Source organism: Choloepus didactylus, chromosome 22 (genome assembly GCF_015220235.1).
Source record: "Choloepus didactylus isolate mChoDid1 chromosome 22, mChoDid1.pri, whole genome shotgun sequence".
Taxonomy (NCBI): Eukaryota; Metazoa; Chordata; class Mammalia; order Pilosa; family Megalonychidae; genus Choloepus; species Choloepus didactylus.
Genome location: NC_051328.1, coordinates 22,724,314 through 22,743,905, shown reverse-complemented (window position 1 = coordinate 22,743,905; position 19,592 = coordinate 22,724,314). Strand labels below are relative to the sequence as shown.

Here is a 19,592-nt window from a genome sequence, read left to right as displayed (position 1 = left end):
TTACTGGCCTTCATGAACAAGGTGGTTAGAAGTGGAGAGAGGAGAAGGATGGTTATGCCTGGATGGCTCTTCTAAAGGATGATGCTAAGGTGGAGCTGAAACAGGAGGACACAAGCAGAGGCAGTGGTTTGCTGGGTAGAACTGGTTATGACCTAATTTACAAAACCGAGTTTCTGAAATTGGCATGGGCTACTTTATAGAATGCTCTATTTTTATAGCAACTGTAGTGCCAGGGGTTTATCAGTGATTAGTTATATTTGTTGTTGCTTTAAATAAAAATGCATTTTAATTTTACATATAGATGGCTTTTTAACTATAAAAGAATGCATAGTATCTTTAAAACATCTGACAAAGTGCATTTTAGAGATAGACAGCAGAGGGGATAGAGAAGTGTAAATGTAAACATATGCAGGCTTATTGTCATTGTGTACATTGTCTCAGTAGAGGCTAGTGCAGAAAACAGAAACCATTCCAGGTATTTTGAACAGAAAGGGTTTTAATACATGGAATTTGATGATTACAAAATCATGAAACTTATGAGTTTCTAGGTAATAGTAGGCTAGGTTACTTAAATATGATCTCCTGCTAAAAACGATGAAAGATGCCAGATAAAACATTACAGACCAACAAACTCGAGGCTGGTTTCTGGATGAACACGTGTAACTAGAGAGTTAAGGGTAATGTCTGAAAACATAAGGGCATTTACCATGCCCCTGCACAGGGTTTCCATTCTGTAGTTACAAGTGAGGCAGAGGTTAGGACCCAGATGCAGGGTCTGATGGGAGCCCTCCCACATTAAGCTGGGATGCCAAGTATCTACATCCTCTGGGTAAGGACAGTGTATTTGGTGTTTGAATGTGGCAGGCTCTGGAAATGCAAGGCTCGGTACTTGAGGCTTCTTCAGCCCTTTAGAGAAGGAACCCAGAACCAGGGTGCGTAAGGCACCTGTTTGGGGCTACCCAGGGGGGGCTGTTCTGCTCTTTTCCCATCTAGCGGGCTGCCTGGGTGCTTTTATGGTTCTGACCCATGCTCAGAACCACCATCCTCCACGCAAGTGCATCCCAGCTTGAGTACCCTTTAGCTTCTGGCCTGTTCTTCCTTGGATGGTGCTGGAGCCAGGCCCATCCATCTCCATAACTGCCCCATCCCAGTGGGGCACTGCAGAGTTGGGACTCGGTGGATATGTGGCTTCCTGGTAGAGGGGAAGGGTGGGTGTGCAGCTGCTGGAGGAACAGCTTGCACACAGTAGACAAAGTCATGATGGGTGCTGTGGCTTTAAGGGGGTCTGACAGGCTGTGAAGTAAAATCCCTCCCCAGTGCCAAGTATTAGCCCTCATTTCAGAGCTAATGTCAGTTGTTGTTTTTCCTGCAATGTCTCCCAGGGACTATTTTGTAACCACTGTCCAGGCATGCCCTCTGTTGTGGAGGCTGTTGATTTCTTTATTTTGGGTTGGTTCTGATAAGAACAAGATTGCTAGCCTGCTGAGCTCAGCCTGTTGAGTTGTGGCTGAGGTATTAGATGTCAATATGAAACTGTCATGTGAGATTCTGGGAGCTCCTAGGGGTCAGGCGAGATTACAGTGGAGACTGGTCCCCTCATCTGCGAGGGTTAGCAGCAGAGCTGGTACCTCCCTCCATCCCCCAAGAGCCACTTTAGCCCTGAGGCTGGGTGCCTTGCCGCTTCTGTCTTCTCTCCATCTTCATCACTTTCTACTAGAGCTCTGTGGGTCTGGAGACATCTAGTTGATGAAGCTTAAATTAAATATGCTCAGGTCCATAGCAATTGGTTCTTGTACCTTATGCAACATTTATTAAAAGTGTGGCCTTGCCAGCCATAAAATCCACCTTCCCTCTAAGAAGAAATTGATAGAAAGTAAAAAGAGCTGTGTCTGTGTTCTTCACTCTTGTCATTTGTTTTGTGCTTGTGGTGAGGGACTTCTTACTTCTAGCCCTGAAATGAGTTGGAATACTCTGACAGTTTCCACTACGGTATGTGCCAGGATCCTCCTTGTCTCCTTGGGAGAACCCAGATGAGGCTCTTGATGATGATGTGCAGAGTCATGGGGACCTTCTTGGTGATTCTTTGTTTGCTGTTCCAGAGTTCTGTCTCCCCCATTTTGCCCTCGCATCTGGGTCTAGTGTAGTCAGAACAGTATACAGACGTTATTCTGCCAAGAATTGAAGTCTCTAGGTCAGATCTGGGATGGAGCTTACGAGTCATTTAGTCTAACCTCTCTTCTGATGAAGAACCTGAGATGGGTTGAAACCCAAGACCCACTGCCCTGAATTAGGCTGGAGTGTCTGAGAGCAGGCTTTCAGAGTCAGGGTGTTCTCTCCGGAGCCCTGCTGCGAAGTGTTCCTGTCATTCTAAAACCCTTTAGATGATTCCCTTCAGGAGGCAGGAAAGGAATGTTGGACTTGTTGCCAAAGGGGTTCCCTGTGTGGAGTCTCTTAGATTAGGTGGGGGATTAACAGCTTGCTCTTCAGATGTGATGTGGAGGGTATGAGAATCGAGTACCCTCTGTTTCTAAGGCCCTGTCTCCTATGCCCATTACTAGGCTTCCCTGGGTCACGGGAAGACTCTCAGTTGTAGCTATGCTGAGTCCATCTCGCCATAGCAGGGTCTCCTGCATGTGTGCTCTGGGCCATACTTGGGACACCCCAGGTGCTATGTAAGCCCAGGCTCCCTACTCCTCCGCTCAGCAGAGATTTTGACTGTTTCCTGCTGTTTCTGAAGGAGTACTCTTCCAATGCAGCTTCTGTCCTCCTCTGTGATACTCCTTCATCTCAAGGCTCAGGGAGCTGGGTCTGCTGAGGAGCTGGCCATGAAGACGAAGTCCCCTGTTGTGTCCCTGTGGCACTGACATGTCCTGTGATGATCTAGGATGAGTCTGATGCATGAGCGCCAACAACCTTCTTAGTATGTGGTCATCATATGGCTCTTGAAAATCATTTTCTATGATTGTAAAAGCAATTTGTGCTAATTGTAGGAAATCTGGAAAGCTGAAGTGAGAAAAGAAGAATTGAGGTTGACTGGAGTGTGCTGGCTTCTTTCCATGTGACTGCAGCAGTTTTAGCAGGCTGATGCTTTTGTGGGAGAGGTGGCTGAGGGGTTTGAAGGGAGCATGGGCCCCAGAAGCCACCACTCCATTCTCAAGGCAGGTCATTTTCCAGGGCCCCACCCTGCGCTGCCACCTACAGCGGCCAGTGAGAGCCTCAGCGTGGGCCTGTTTGTTGTGTGGTCAGCCTCGGCTTGTGGGGGGGGTGGGCATCCGAGGGCCTTTGCTGCTCACTTGAAGGTGCGGTTGCTCCCCCTCCCTTCTGCTCGCTCGTGGATCTTGACCCACCTGGCCCAAGCAGTGCCCGCTTGCTGCCCCCCAGATCCCAACAGAGTGGCAGAGTCACCCTTGTAGTTAGAGCTTGCCTTGTGGTTTTCGCAGTCAGTGATCTAAACTGAGTGGTTAGAGGCAGACTCATGGCTTCACCGCCACCCAGAGCTTGTCTCTTGTCCCTCTCCACTTACTGACTGTTACCCCTCTGGCACATGGCATTTCGTCTTCTGCATTTGCTGCCATATAGAAGAAAGGAGTAAATCAGATGGGTTATGTTTTTTTTTTTTAATGGAATTTTATTGAGCTATAGTCACACACCAAATAATCCATTTGAAGTATACAATCAGTGGTTCACAGTATCATCATATAGTTGTACATTCATCACCACAGTCAATTTTAGAACATTGTCATTACTCCAAGGAAAAAATAAAAATAAAAAGGAACACCCAAAACATCCCAGATACCTTTTAACCCCCCCCCCATTATTTATTTATTTTTTTGTCTTTATTTTTTGCTCACCTGCCAGATGAGTTTACCTTACTTGTGCTATGGGGTAAATAATTGTCCTTGTGACCTCCTCAGGAAGATCCTGCTTCTTAAAAAGAAAGCCCTGGCAGAGCAGTGAAGTGTAGGGGAGCTAAGCTTTGTCTCTTCTAGTCACCTTCTTGGGGAGCCCTGTCACCTCCCAGCTCCTTCCCAGGCCCATGCTGACGAAGGCAGCCATGAACTTCAGTGTTTCTACCTTAGCCTGACCCATTCACAAGAAGGAAGTAAATGCTCACTTCATTTCTCCTCGACAATCCCAAATAAACAAGTGTTTGATTTTTGATGTTCCAAGGTCCTGGCCTTCAAGCATGGCCTACTTTCCAATGCTTGAAGAGCCTCCCGTACATAAACTAATGGTTGTGGGAGCTCAAGCAGTCGTCCACCATCAGCCCACCTGGTACTGTGCCCACATGCTCTTTTGTCTAATCCTGGTGATTGGCCTGCAGTCGGGGTTCCCCAGACTCGAGGTAGTAACTGAGGTGTGGGCTCTGGGAGGCCATGTGATGTGCCCATGGGCACATGGTGAACTGGGCAGCAGAATTGAGATTTGAATTTGGGTTGATCTGATATTTTTGCTCTGATGCAGGTATGTTTCCCATTCAGATGTTTGTGCACAGTATAGATAAATGCCAGTGCTAGAGCAGAGCTGGAGAATGATGGCTACTGATTCTGGCTGAGTACTTTGGCTCCAAAGTTTCCAAGTGGGTCTCAGAGAATTGCCCTTTCTTTGGTGACTGGTTGTGCTGGGCAGTGTCCTGGGCTTTTCCAGCCCCTCCCCTGCACCCGATAAGTTCACCGTGTTCTAGATAGTGCTTGGCTCTCCATATCCCTTTCATCCCCAAGCTCTGCACTTGTCCACTCCCTCGTCATATCCCACCAGTATGATTTTGGTAGGCTTCAGTTTTGCCTCTTCCATCCATTTCCCAAATGCCAGCTGTTTGATTAGCTGTGTCCTTTTTAAAAACCTTCCGTGGCTTCCCATTGACCGCCGATGAAGATCAGACTCCTGAACCTAGCATGCAGGCTGGACATGACCAGCCCGTTTTCTGCACCCATGTGGTTGCTTTCCTGCCTCCAGGCCTTAGCACATTCTGCTGTCTCTTCCTGGAACATGATCTTCTTTCTTCTACTTATCTCCTTTACCACGTCTTGGCTTAGCTTCACTTCTTCTGGGAATACCTCCACCCCCACACCCTACACCTTGTGTTGGTGCACTCTGACTCTCTGACTGTCCCCTCACTTGGCACTGGAAACTGTTGGAGGGCAGGGATTCGTTCCAGACCTCCACCCTTGTGTCCCAAGACTGTACTGGGCACAGGAGATTTTTGTGGAAGGGGTGAATGATCACAAGAAGCTGTATGAAGAGAAATTTATCACACCTGTTTGTACTGAGTTATTCAACTTTAGCAAGGACCCAACAGCTCCTAAAAACCTACTCATTTTTTGAAGGGAAATTTTATGCTGTATGTATGTTTCCACAATTAAAAAAGAGAGAGTGAGGGACTAAAGAGACAATGCCAGTTAAATGCAGTATATGTATTCCTGGACTGGATCTAATAATGGAGAAGAAAATACCACAAAGAACATTACTGGGACCTATGAAAAAATTGGAATGTAGAGGGTAACAAGCTTTTTTTTTAAACTTTTTTTATTGTGAACTATATATACAGAAAAGTGATAACTTTCAAAGTACAGTTTAACAAGTAGTTATAGAGCAAATTTCAAAGTATGGTATGGGTTGCACGATTTCAGTTATTTCCTTTTAGCTGTTTTAACACACAAGAGACTAAAAAAAATCTATATAATGATTCAGTAGTCATAATCCTTTGTTAAATCATATCTTGTCTGTTGCTACTCCTCTCTCATTTGATCACTGTGTCAGTCTTCAGGGATATGTAGGTAATGATCACTCTAACTTGCTCATATTGGAAAGGGGTGTCGACATTATGGGGAAGGGGGATGCAACTGGTTGATGTTCTGGAAGAGACTGGTGCCTATGGGTTTTGGAACTTACCTGGCATAGGAACAAACTAGAGGTTTTAAGTTACTGAAAAATAAACTGGATATTCTTTAGGGTTTTGGGGAATACTGTTGGTTGGCGCTTGGCATACCATGGGCATTTGGAATATGTAGCTGGAGCTTGCATAAGAGTAACTTCCGGGATAGCCTCTCAACTCTGTTTGAAACTCTTAGCCATTGAAACCTTATTTTGTTGCATTTCTTTTCCCCCTTTGGTCAAGAAGACATTCTCAATATCATGATGCCTGGGCTAGACTCATTTCTGGGAGTCATGTCCCACATCACCAGGGAAACTCACTCCCCTGGGAGTCATATCCCATGTAGGGAGGGAGGGTAATGAGTTTATTTGCAGAGTTGGACTTAGAGAGAGACAGAGACCACATCTGAGCAACAAAAGAGGTTCTCTGGGGGTGACTCTTAGGCATAATTATAGGTAGGCTTAGCCTCTCCTTTATAGAAGTAAGTTTCATAAGAGCAAGCCTTAAGATTGAGGGCTTGACTTATTAAGTAGGCAGTCCCTGATTTCACATAGCATATATTCTGTTCAAAATAAGCACTCAGTGAATCACATTATCCTCACTTTGTTGTAGAATCATCATCACTTTCAATTTTAGACTATTAGCATAACCCAAAACACCCTATAACTCTTATCCCCCCCGCAGTTGTTTATACCACTCTGTTGTTAACTCTTTGTACAAGTGTCATACATTTGAAGTAGATCATGCAAGAACTTGTGTTTGTAGTGCTGATCTATAAGATACATGACTTTAAACAACCTCTTTCAATCAAGTTTACCTTTAATGCAGCACTGATACTTATAATCCCATTAACGACCTATCATCACCACTGTCCATCCCCATACCTTTAAGTTCAACATCGTTAACAACTCTGTACATATTAAGTAGTCACTCCCCCTTCTCTAGCTTCTGTTTATCACTAGGTCCCCTATATTCTACATTTAAAAATTCTGATTTTACACTATCTAGGGGGTTCATATAGTGATATCATACAATTTTTCTCCTTTTGTGACTGACTTGTTTCACTCAGCATGGTTCATCCATGTTGTCACATGTTTCAGGACCTCATTTCTTCTTACTGCTTCATAATATTCCATTGTATGTATATGCCACATTTTATTTATCCACTCATCTGTTGAAGGACACTTGGATTGTTTCCATCTTTTGGCAATTATGAATAATGTCACTATGAATATCAATGTGCAAATGTCTGTTTGTGTCACTGCTTTCAGATATTCTGGACATATTCCAAGTAGTGGAATTGCCAATTCATAGGGCAGCTTGATATCTAGTTTTCTGAGGAACTGCCAAACTGTCTTTCACGGCAGCTTTGCCGTTATATATTCCCACCAGCAGTGGATAAGAGTTCCATTTTCTCCACACCCTCTCCAGCATTTCTAGTTTCCTGTTTGTTTAATGGCAGCCGTTCTTATAGGTGTGAGATGATATCTCATTGTGGTCTTGATTTGCATTTCCCTCATAGCTAATGAAGATGAACACTTTTTCATGTGCTTTTTAGACATTTGTATGTCCTCTTTCATATCTTTTGCCCATTTTATGATTGGGTTGTTTCTACTTTTGTCGTTGAGTTGTAGGGTTTCTTTATATATACTGGATATCAGTTCCTTATCAGATATATGGTTTCCAAATATTTTATTCCATTGAGTTGGCTGCCTCTTCCCCTTTTTGAGAAAGTCTTTTGAGGATTGATTTTGAGGAGCTTCCATTTGTTCCGTTTTGCTAATGCTGCCATTATGCAAAATACCAGAAATGGAGTGACTTTTATAAAGGGGATTTATTAAGTTAACAAATTTACAGTTCTGAGGCCATAAAAGTGTCCAAACTAAGGCATCAACAAAATGATACCTTCACTGAAAAATGGCCGATGGTGTCTGAAACACCTCTGTCATGTGGCTGGCGTCTGCTGTTCCTTTGCTCCCAGGTTGCATTTCACAATGGCTTTCTCCAAAATGTCTCTGGGTCACTCTTAGCTTTTTCAGCTCCTGTGCATCTAAGTGTTGGGGTCCTCTCTTAGCTTCTCTGGAGCAAACTCTGGGCTAGCATCTCCAGATGTCTCTAAGCATCTCCAAGTGTCAGTGTCAATGTCAGTTCTCAGCTGCTCTGAGCTCCTTCTGTTTGTGAGCTCTATTATAGGACTCCAGTGATTAAATTAAGACCCACCCTGAATGGGCAGGGACGTAATTTAATCAAATGCTTCGCCCACAGTTGATTGAGTCACATCTCCATGGAGACACTCAATCAAAACATTCCAACCTAATCAACACTAATATGGCTGCCCCCACAAGATTGCATTAAGGAACATGGCTTTTTCTGGGGAACATAGTATATCCAAACTGGCACACCATTTATCTGTTTTTTTTTTCTTTTGTTGCTTGTACTTTGGGTGTAAGGTCTAAGAAGCTACCTCCTATTACTAGGTCTTGAAGATGTTTCCCTATATTATCTTCTATGAGTTTTATGGTACTGGCTGTTATATTTAGGTCTTTGATCCACTTTCGAGTTAATTTTTGTATAGGGTGTGAGGTAGGTATCCTTTTTCGGTAATAAGCATTGTGTCAATGTTAAGTTTCTTGATGATTGTACTTAAGGTGGTTACATAAGTGAATATCCTTGGTCTTAGGAAATGTACTTGAAAGTATTAAGAATTCGAGGAGCATATATAACAAACTACTCTGAAATGTTTAGAAAGTAGATACACCGATGGACATGTAGTTGGATATGGATAGGTGGGTATAATGATATGGCAAATGTGGCAGAATGTTAAAGTTATTGGAGTTAGGTATCCAGGTGTGGGTTTTGTATTATTTTAGTAACTGTCCTGTAAGTTTGAAATTATTTCAAAATAAAAAGTTAAAAAAAAAATCCGAAACCTACTCATTTTAGAGTGCCTCCAGAGATCAGCATGAGGAAAGGCAGTGTCAGAGTGGCTTCCTAATGCCATTCTTCCTCTTCCTTTTAGGCGGAGGTACTGCTGTAAAGTGTCCAAGAGAACATGTTTAGGTATGGGTTTTTCATTCTGCCCTTTCCTTATTGCTGTGCTTCAATTTTTTTTTTTTTTTAAACCCTGTCTGCTTATCTCGGACAAGTTGGTTAACAGTCTTCAAGTGCATGAAGACTGGAAGATAAAGGCTGCATCTTTTTGTAGTACTTGAAACCCGTAGTTTTGGAAAAGACTTAATGGCACCAGGATTTGAAGTGTTGGCTCATTCCACTGGAACCCCAATTAAAACCTTTGGGCAGTTCTGACCTCATGTGAGGATGCAGCTTGTGCTTCCGTGGGGCTGCTTCTCTGTCACTGATACCAGGAGGTGGCTTGGTGCCTGAGTGTAGTGTTAATCTCCTCGGGCTGCTGTACCCCAGCTCAGCTGCTTGAGTTCTTAGGTGGAGCCTAGGATTTGCACAGAGGCCCCCAGGCTATCCCAGCCTCGGGGCAGAGAGTATGATGAAAGGTGCTGAGGACTAGCTCCCAGAGGCGGAGGGGCCTTCTCCGTGGGGAGGCCTAAGTCAGTTGTGCTTTGAGCACTTGTGCTGTAGTGGTTCCCCATTCCTATAGAAAGCTGTGGAACCAGAGCCGTGTTGTGGTGGCCACGCAGAACCCTTCCTGGGTGATCCTCAACCTCCTCCATTTGTACCAGCCTTAGGTGGCCCACTTTGCCTGAGTGAAGCAATTTCCCCTGTGTTGGCAGGAACATAATTCTAACTTTGGACATTTCCCTGGGAAACAGAGGAAGAATAGTAAACTCGGTTCTCCTTTGAGCCTTCCAATGGTGGGAGGTAGGTGCTACCTTTAAACCATGCAGCTGAGTCTGAAAACTTTATCATGTACAGTCTGTGCCCACCACAGAGAAGCCATCCTGACTCATGGTGAAAGGATGATTTGGGACATGGAAGTGCACCTAAACTAGAGACCCAGTGGCCTCTCTTCCTCCCTAGTCTATTCTCAAGAGGCCTAACATCTGGGAGGGAGTCCTCCCCAGCTTAGTGAAGGCCTGTGGTTAGGTGTTCCGTGGCTGGCTGCCCATGGCTCCCAGTGACTCTTAATGGAAGTTTGTTTAGGCCCGGGTGTTTTTGTTTGCTTGCTTGTTTGTTTTTTTAAATAACTGCTTTATTGAGATATTATTCATCATTTTAAATTGTATACAATTAAGTAGTTTTTAACATATTCACTCAGCTGTGCAACCATCACCACTGTCTAATTCCAGAACATTTTCATCACGCCAAAAAGAAACCCCATACCCATTAGCAATCAATCCCCTTTACCTCTAATCCCCAGCCCCTAGCAACCACTAACATATTTTCTGTCTCTATGGATTTGCCTATTCTGGACATTCATATAAGTGGAACCATGCAATATGTGGTCTTTTGTGCCTGGCTTTTTCATGTAGCATAATGTCTTCAAGGTTCATCCATGTCATAGCATGTATCAGAACTTTATTCCTTTTTATGGCTGAATAATATTCCATTGTATGGATATACCACATTTTGTTTATGCAGTCAGCCAATGGTGGCCATTTGGGTTGTTTCCACTTTATGGCTGTTTGGAATTATGCTGCTATGAACCTTGTGTACAAGTTTTTGTGTGGGCATGTGCTTTCATTTCTCTTGAGTATATATCTAGGAGTGGAGTTGCTGGGTGGTCATATGGTAGCTCTTATGTTTAACTTTCTAAGGAATTGCTAAACTGCTTTTCACAGTGATCACACTACTTTACATTCCCATTGACAGTATATGAGGGTTCCAATTTCCTAACTCCTTGCCAATACTTGTTATTGTCTTTTGTTTTGATAATAGCCATCCTACTGGGTATGGGGTGGCATCTCATGGTTTTGATGTGCATTTTCCTGATCACCAATGATGTTGTGCATCTTTTCATTTGTTTATTATCCATTAATTTTATCTGCCTTAGAGAAATGTCTATTCAAACCCTATGCCCATTTTTTAAACTGTTTTATTTGCCTTTTTATTGTTGAGTTGTAAGAGTTTGCTATATGTTTGAGATACAAGTCCTTTATCAAATACATGGTTTGCAAATATTTTCTCCCATTCTGTGGGTTATCTTTTCACTTTCTTGATGATGTCCTTCCAGAGTATTTTTGAAAAGGATATGAACCTTGTGTCTTGGCAGTCGGTCGGTTAACAGATTCTTCTTAAGTGCCTGCTATTTGCTGGGTGGGAGCTTCAGGAGGGTAAAAACTGTTTGTGCTTCTAGGCTCAGAGTTCTTAGCTTCCTGGTATTCTTCATTCGCCTCACTGTCATGTTATCACCAAGAACTTACCCTAAAGTGGTTATGCTGCGCCTGGGAAGCAAAGTCTTGCCCTCATCTTGTGAGTCAGGAAAGCTGTGTGTGAGGGATGGGCTCAAGGATGCTGTTAGGCAGAGGCCCAGGCCCCTCTTAACGGGGCACAATGAGTGGCTAGTGTCCCAGTCAGGGAACCCCTTCAGTGTTGCACCTGTGTGTGTTGGCCCGATGATGCAGGGCACTTGAGGCTGTTTTCTGCTTGGTCAACCGAGGCATCAAGGGAATGGACACCAGCTTTTGGCAGCCTCTGCCATGTAAAGTCAGGAAGCTGATTATTTGGGCTGCTGTTTTTCTGGGAAAATGTATAGGCTTTATTCTATTTGAAATCCTGCCAGCAGGCTTTTGTAGCTTCTGCTCCTGGTGGCTTTCGAAGCTGGCCCCTTCTAGCAGGAGGTGGCAGGCAGTTTGTGCATCTCCAAGTAGGGCTGAGCAGTTTTGTCTAGCTGCAGACTATACTGGCCCATATCTTTGAGCAGTAAGTTCCCAACTCTGTGTCGCAAATGCTGCTTAAAACAAAGCAGAAGACAAGTTCCGTTTGAACCATGAACTCCCGCTTTGGAGTGCTATTCCTTTTGTTTTTCTCCTTTCCTTCCCCTACTTTCCTTTCCTCTCCTCTCCCCATTTCCTTCTTCCTAACCCCAGTGGGCCCAGTTATCAGGGCCATGTGTTGGTGTCTTTTCCTGGTTCCTGTCCAGTATGATGGCAGTGGCTGGTTTCAGAGGAAGGTAGGTGGGTCAGAGCCTTCCCTTACTGCCTATCCTTTATTTGGTTGGTGGAAGCCACCCTTCCCCCCAAACCTGGTGTTGCAGTTAGCCCAAGAGAGGCAAAGGAGCGTTGACTGTAGATGCAGCACTGGCAGGGGCACGGTGGTGTAGGAGACCCTGGTACTGTTAGGAAGCACGTGCATGGGTGCATGCAGCATACTGGGAAAGGGAAGAAGGAGTCCAAGATGGGAATGTGTATGTGGAAAGTTTCCTTGTAGAGTTCCATATAGTAGGGATCAAGCAGAATATAAATGTACAGTCACTTGGAAGTGGTCAAATTAAGGCAACCTCATGTGATTGCTTTTTAACCAGGTATTTTTGGAATAAAAGTTCTGAAGGTCATGTAGAAATGTGGAGAATGCTTATACAAGAATTTTTTTAAATAAGGGTGATTATAACCATTTAAATATTCATAGAAAAACAGATTGGGGGAGGGAAGTATCATAAAAATTGTTAATACGTACTAGGTGTATGAAGTGGTGGAATTTCTTTTCTCTGTTTCCAAGGTTTTTGATATACAGTGGAAAAATGCTATGAAAGAGAGGGATTTATTTCAAAAGGGGATAAAGAGGCCCTTGTTTCTTTGGGGTCCTCAGGCAGAGAGGCTCTTGACTTGCCCTCTGTCCTTCTGATAGTGGACTGCCCCAGCTCTACCCCAGTTTGCTGCTTCTAATCTGTGAAGGGCTGGGAAACCAGATAGCCAGGCTTGTTAGAAGTGGGTTGAAAATATGAGTACAGAGGTGTGGCTCTGCTGTATGCAAAGTGCCCTTGACCTTTGACCCCACTCCTTCTTCAGGGTACCTTCTCTGGGAAGGAGCAATGTGTGTGAAGTACCCAGAAGAGGATGAAGCCTTACTAGACACTTGATTAATGCAAGTTCCCTTCTTCCATCTATATCCTGGGGAAGACGGTAGAGCCACCTAATTGTCCTGCTGCAGAAGCCTTGTCCCTGAGGCTGCTACAGCTCCCCTTTCCAGTGCATCTGACGCTCAGTAGTAGTAAGTTCTAGTGATATAATTTGTCTGCTCTGAGGTCCAGGGAGCCACAGGGACAGATAGAGCTGGCACAACAAAACTTGCCTCCTCTGAGAAATAGCACAGGATTGAGTTTCTGACTTGGGTTTGGGCCCCTTTTTTGCAGCCAAGTGCCTTACCAGTTTTGGTAGCAATTTTAAAAGACTAGGTGAATAGATGACAGTACGACTAATTCAAAATAGGTAATTGGCATTGAGTATCTGTGATAGTTTTAGGGTGCTTATGCCTCTTGCCTAAAAAGGTGATGTACCTGAAACTTGATTGTCTTTTTCACTGGGATTTCTTCACAGGAAGACTGGGACTGGGAATGCAAGGCCATTCATTTTGTGTTCTCTGGTCTTTTGACTGACATTGTCTTTTAAGGATCTGAACCTGAGTGTCAAGAGTTTTTGTACACATCTGTGAAATAAGATAGCATGACCTTGGTCAGCTCAGCACACACTGAGCTTGGGCTGCAGTGTCTCTCAGGCCCAGTGCTCAGTATGGGGGATGCAGCACCCGATTGCCTAAGTTCTGATCATTGTGGGGCTCTAAAACTAATGGTGAGGGGACCTGCAAATAACCCAGGCTCAGCTTGGGAGCCCTAGGAGTGCTTTGTTTCTGGGGCAGTTTGGTGTAAAGGAGAGACAACCCAACTTGGATTCAGATCTGCCTCTTCCTGCCTCTGGGACCTGGGATGGCTACCTACCTGACAGACCCTCAGCTTTTCCTTGTGGACATCGTCCTTTGAGGGGAAGGGCCTCACATTGGGTAGGTGTCAGAGTCTGGCAAAGGATGGCTGACTGCTTTCTGGCCCCCTTCCCAGGTGCTTCAAGGCATCTGGGTACAGGGCACTGGCCCCCCACTGGTCAACCTTATAGGGGACAGTGGGCCTTGCTTTTGTCTGGTATCTAGTTCTTGGGTCCCCATCCAGGATTCCCCTTTGGAAGTGATTTAGTTGTAAGCAGATGCATTAGAGAGTCCGTAGTGAGCAGAGGGAAATGAGGGAGTTGACAGTGGTTCCTTCCATCTAGGCTGTGGTGAAGGGAGTACAGATTCAGGGCCTTGTGCACCCTGGACAGTGCTGTCCACTGCTGGCTCTTTTCTTTTCTCTACATAGTCACCACTTTATTGATTTGGGCCTTATTCCATATGGAGTCAACTGCCAGGGCTAGGTTTATGCTTACAATGGCATCACACTCAGCTGTCCCGTCCCCTTCCTGAGGTTATATCTCAGTTCTCGTTTGGCAATTTGAGTATTCCGAGCACCACAGCTACCTGTTGACACCCGTGTGTGGTTAGTATCAGGCATGTGTTGGGGTGGGCCAGGAGGGGGAGAGGGTGGAGCAGGCAGAGGGTTCCTACTATTTTAGTTTTAGAAGGTGATGACTTGTTTCTCTTATTTTTAACTTCTTGGGGAAAATAACCTCACTATTTCTTTGTATACTACAAACATTTAGACAAAAAGAAATGTTCATTTCCTTTTCTGGCATGTTCCATCACGAGTGCCACTAAAACATCTGACAGAGTTGCTGCAGCATGGACCTCACGTTACTATGGGTAGCTTTTAGGTACCTGGGGTGGGAGGCATGAGGCCTCACATATTACCACCTTCCAGCTTTGGATGAGATCCTGCTTTGGATGGTCTGGGTGGCCAACTGTGGATATATGGGGGGAAGGGTAATGAGTTTTGAGACACCCAAAGAAGAAGCTCTTGGTATGGGGTCTTGATGATCCTGTGCAGATCCTGGCTTGTTGTATCTTTTCCACGTCCTGGTCCTTGCTGTGGAGTGGCTTGTCTCTGTGGGTGTGATCTTTCATTGCTCTGCCTTGCCTTACCTCAGATTGAGCTGCTTGCTTCAGGCACTTCTTAGGAATAGATTCTGCTGCCTTAGCTGGAGCCAAAAAGTCAAGGGACTGGAAGCAGTGATTTCAGGAAGCTTTCCTCTGAAACTGAAGTCAGTGGTTCATCGTTACAGGCACTACCTCCCATTTCTCTGGCTGCTGAAGGCATTAAGGTGTTTTCCATTAGAAAATCAAAATGTAAAGCTTCTGCAAGAACCATTAATATGTTAAAAAAAAAAAAAGTCTCTGCATTTGTTGCTTTTCCTGTTTTTCTGTCTTTTACCAGGAAATATTTGAGAAAGGATCTGCATAATCATTTGCTGACCAAAATTTATTTGTGTGTCCTCTTTTGAAGGTACATGGGAATAGGACTCTCAGCTCAAGGCGTCAACATGAACAGACTTCCTGGTGAGTCACTGATTAAGAGAACATTTGTTCTGCTCTCCTGATCCATTCTATGATGACAGTCATGATGGCAGCCAAGAGACTGGATGGGAGCTTGTTTGCTGGCCACCTGTCCCCAGCCAAGCCTTTGGGTGGAGAATCCTGAAAAGTGGTCATTGGGCCAGGATGGTGTGGGCTTCCATTCCAAAAATTAATTGGCAAGTAATTGTCATTCATGGAATTTGAACTGTTTGCTGTCGCACCCAAGTGACCTGAGCTTGCTCCCAGCAGGGATACGCCTCAGTAGCCCTCACTCTCATTGGTCTTTGCTGACCAGCCTGGGACTTAGGAATATACTGAGAGGGAGGCTACTGCTGACCCTGCTCCTTTGTTACTTCACCATGTTAAAGATCAAAGTCTTTTAAGTGACCTCCCACGTGGAACATGGTTGAAGTGATTTCTTAATAAATAGGAGGATGTGCGTGAACCTTGGGTTGACAGATTAACAGAATGCTCTGGGCCCTGCAAATGTGCCTCCTTCACCACCCTTTTAGCTGGCTTATACCCAGTGGCTTATGCCCAGTCCTGGGCTGGGTGTCATTTGAGGGTACAGAAGCCTCTCCACCGTGAGCTGGTAGGTTCCAGAAGATGGTCCCAAGTTTATTTGGGTGGCAGAAGTGACATGATGCAAGCTTCCCTGACACTATCTGAGGCAGGCAAAGTCTCTGTGTTTTTGGTCAGGCCTCCACTCTGTTGCTTATGACACAGGAAAGGGAGCTGGCTTTCTCTAAAGAGGGAGTGACACTTATACCTTATGTCTGTTTCTAATCTATGTTTAATATTGATCACAGACTTTTTTCTTACGGACTGATTTCAAATATTTGAAATCTAGACTTGCTTAGGATTCACCCAATTATCAGAATCTGTGATTCTGACTTTTTTTCATTTGATCTGAGTGAAAACCAATGAAAACACGTCAGAATGTGTGTGGCATTTTTGGCCTGCTTGTGTAATGTGTGACTGTGTTCTTTGTTATACAGGTTTCTGGCCTTGGCTGAGTAGGTGTGTATAGAATGTCCATAGCTCTGCCTCTCAGTGAAGAAAGGGCTTAGAAAAATAATTTCCTAATAAGGGTAAACTGGTTCTTAATTTTTTTGCTCTAAATATGTTCTTTGAACTTATGCACTATTTGGTGAAGGAGAAAAGTGGCTTTTATAGACTTAATATACAAAAATAACCACCATAATCTGTTATTGGAGGACAGTTTGAACAACCCTGAACACTGATTAAATACATTTTTTCCCACCTGTGTAAGGTAATACTATGTAGCTATAAAAGACAGAGGAGGTTCTTTAGACACTGGTTTGGAGTAATTTCTAGGATATATTGCTAAGTTAAAAATGCAAGGCATAGAACAATGTATATATGCTCCCAAATGTGAAGAAGAAAAAGAAAAATGAATGTATCTGTATCTGCTTGTTCATGCACAGAACATCTTTGGAAATTTACAGAGAAACTTGTATTGACTGTTCCTTTGGGAAGGAATGGAGTGTCTGGGGACAGGGTTGGAAAGGGGATTTTTCACTTTTGTAGCTTTTAAATTTTCTTTTTTGTGACTGTATTCTCTGTTTTAAATATAAATACAATTAAAACAAAATAAATAAAAGCAAATGCCTTTGCATTGAGAAATCCTTGCGTCTGTCTTTCAGGTGGTCTTGGGATTTGGCCTTTGGCCATGTGCTGGGCTTGGTATTCTGGATTCCATCTGCTCATCTTCCTTTAGTAGAAACCGTTTTTGCCTTGCCATTGGGTTTGGGATCCGCAGAGTAGAGCAGACCAGCTGGGAGGGGTTTCAGGGGCTTCCTGGGATGACCTGAAAATCTTTGAGATGGGGCCATGTGGAGTTAGCCTTGTCTGTTTCCCCTGCTCATAAGATGGGGATTTTCACCCCTCTGGGTTGGTCTGCGGCCAGCCTTTTGTCAGATGCTTTGACATTGCTAATGTAAAATTGTTGGAAAATCCAACAGTTTGACCCTTGTGAAGTCATTATTGAACTAGGAACAGAGGAGGGTTTCTAGGGAGGAGAAGGGTCTTAGAGACAGTGGTTGGGGTGTGTTTGCCACCACACTAACAAATCAGGAAAGTTGGCACCACTTTTCTGTCCTCACTGGTGTATCTCTTTTTGGCAAGAGGAAGAAGTTGGCTAAATGTTCCTCGATATTGTGCTTGTCTTCATTTTCACTTTGCCAGCTCCTGGAGGTTTTCCTTTGGGTTATATCTGATCATCTCCCTGATGATTCCTTGAGGTAGAAAGGAGGAATCAGATTGCATCCAGACAGTGCTTCTCCCTGGGAAGGATGTATGTCTCTGGCTTTCTTAGGATCCAGGGCTGTCAGATTGGCTAGGCAGACCTAGCACAGGTCAGACTGGGGTAGAGTGGAGGGCACTGCTCTCAGGAGTGATGGTGGGCCTGCCACTCTTCCTTCTGATGCTGAGTTTGGAAGATCACAGTCCCCTTTTGTACTTTTCACTTTCTGGGTTCACTTTATTTTATTTTATTTTTTCTGATGATCATACATTCTCCAAAAATGAAAGTATCATCATTCATAAACAGTTGGGCCTGAAGTTACTTGCATATATTTTTTTGTGGAAGTGGGATGGGGGATGATAGCAGCTAAAGCCTGTTTTGCCAACTGCTTTCAACTTCCCAGAGGCTCTAGGCTGACATGAAGGCTAATTGAGCTGTGTGCATGCGCGGTTGGTAGGGGTGGGGATGACCTAAGCTGGGTCCAAATCCCTAAGACTTTGGTGTTAACTTCTATTGAGATGTTTGAGGGTTCGTGTGTCTCTAGGCTTGCTGGCCATCCAGATGGGGCTTTAATTGTCTTCATGTCAGAGTTGCATGTTATCCCCGTAAGGGGTTTGTGAACATTTGCATTGTCCTTTGAAATAAGTGTAAGCATATATGGTTGGCACCCACGATCTCTTGTTTTCCGAGTTTGGTCGTCACCAATGGATCTGTGTGGAGCCATTTTGCATGGATATACTGTGGTTGACCAACCTTTCCTCCTTACTGAATGTTTGTATTTGTCTGGAGTATTTTGCTGTTTTGACTCATGCAAGGCATCTTTGGGCAGAGTCCTTGTTTTTTCTTCATTTTGTCTTTTGGTATTATTTATAAGGAGTGTTAATAATATAGTTATGATGTCTGAGTTTGTAACCCTTATATTTTGCTAGATCAGATCATTTTTGAATGTTACTAGCAGTATGCCTGTTTCCTTCATGGCTCTACCAACCAACCAGACTTTTGTTAAATTTCCGAAACGTCCTACTCTCATTTAAAATTGATTGCATTGTAGTAAATCTACGTGTTAGTTTGGAAATATCAACCTTACTGAAAATTTAGTCTTCTAAATCAGAAATGACATATATCTCTTCATTTTTTCAAGTTCCTATTACATTTTGCCTGTATTGAAAAAAATTAATATTCTCTGCATTTATATGTAAATGGGATCCTTTTCATTTGCTATCTTGGATATAACAACAACGTATAGAAATGTGACCTTTTTTGTGTGGGGTTACCATGGGCTTCTACAATTCCATTGAACTCATTAGCACTAATAGTTTCTCGGTCAAACTGTTTGCATTTGTTTGATGTTTGGTCATATTATATCGTGTCCATTACTGAGGCTCAAAATCTGTTTTTACTACGAATTATTCTGTTGACCTTTACTGACTGTACTATTTTATGTTTCTGATCTTGCTTCAATTTTGTGGGGAAAATACCTTTTATTTCGCCATTAAGCATATTATTGGGGCTTAGTATGACGTGTTTTTTTAAAAAAATTATTTATTTTTAGTTGTGGTAAAATATAATAACCAATTTAAGTGGACAGTTCTTTGACATTAAATACGTTGACAATACTGTATAACTTTCACCACTGTCTATTTCCAGTCTATTTTCATTGTCCCTAACCAAAACCTCATACTCATTTAATAATAATTCCCCATACCCCTCTACCCCTACCTTTGGTAATCACTATTCTGCTTTCTGTCTCCATGAATTTGCTTATTTTTTGTATTTCATATGAGAGAAATCATACAATATTTGTCCTTTTGTGGCTAGCTTATTTCACTTAACATGATGTCTTCAAGGTTTATCCATCTTGTAGCATATATCAGAGTTTCATACCTTTTCACAGCTGAATAATATTCCATTGTATGGATATATCACATTTTGTTAATTCAGTCTTCTGTCAATGGACTCTCGGGTTGCTTGCATCTTTTAGCTATTGTGAATAATGCTTCAATGTACAAATATCTGTCTGAGTCCTTGCTTTCAGTTCTTCTG

General features: G+C 43.5%; 1 protein-coding gene across 3 annotated transcripts in view; it reads left to right on the top strand.

Moving 5' to 3' along the window:
* RANBP10 (RAN binding protein 10) overlaps positions 1–19,592 on the top strand; it is a 76,586-nt gene that overhangs the window by 7,632 nt on the left and 49,362 nt on the right. Inside the window, exons 2-3 of one of the 3 annotated variants that reach the window (XM_037815784.1) lie at positions 8,895–8,935; positions 15,213–15,265. In XM_037815784.1, coding sequence (XP_037671712.1) covers positions 8,928–8,935; positions 15,213–15,265 — 61 coding nt within the window. In that variant the 5' untranslated portion in view covers positions 8,895–8,927. Of the gene's footprint in view, positions 1–8,894; positions 8,936–13,998; positions 14,310–15,212; positions 15,266–19,592 lie in introns of those variants that run through there. The other 2 variants (XM_037815785.1, XM_037815786.1) reach the window with 2 other exon arrangements.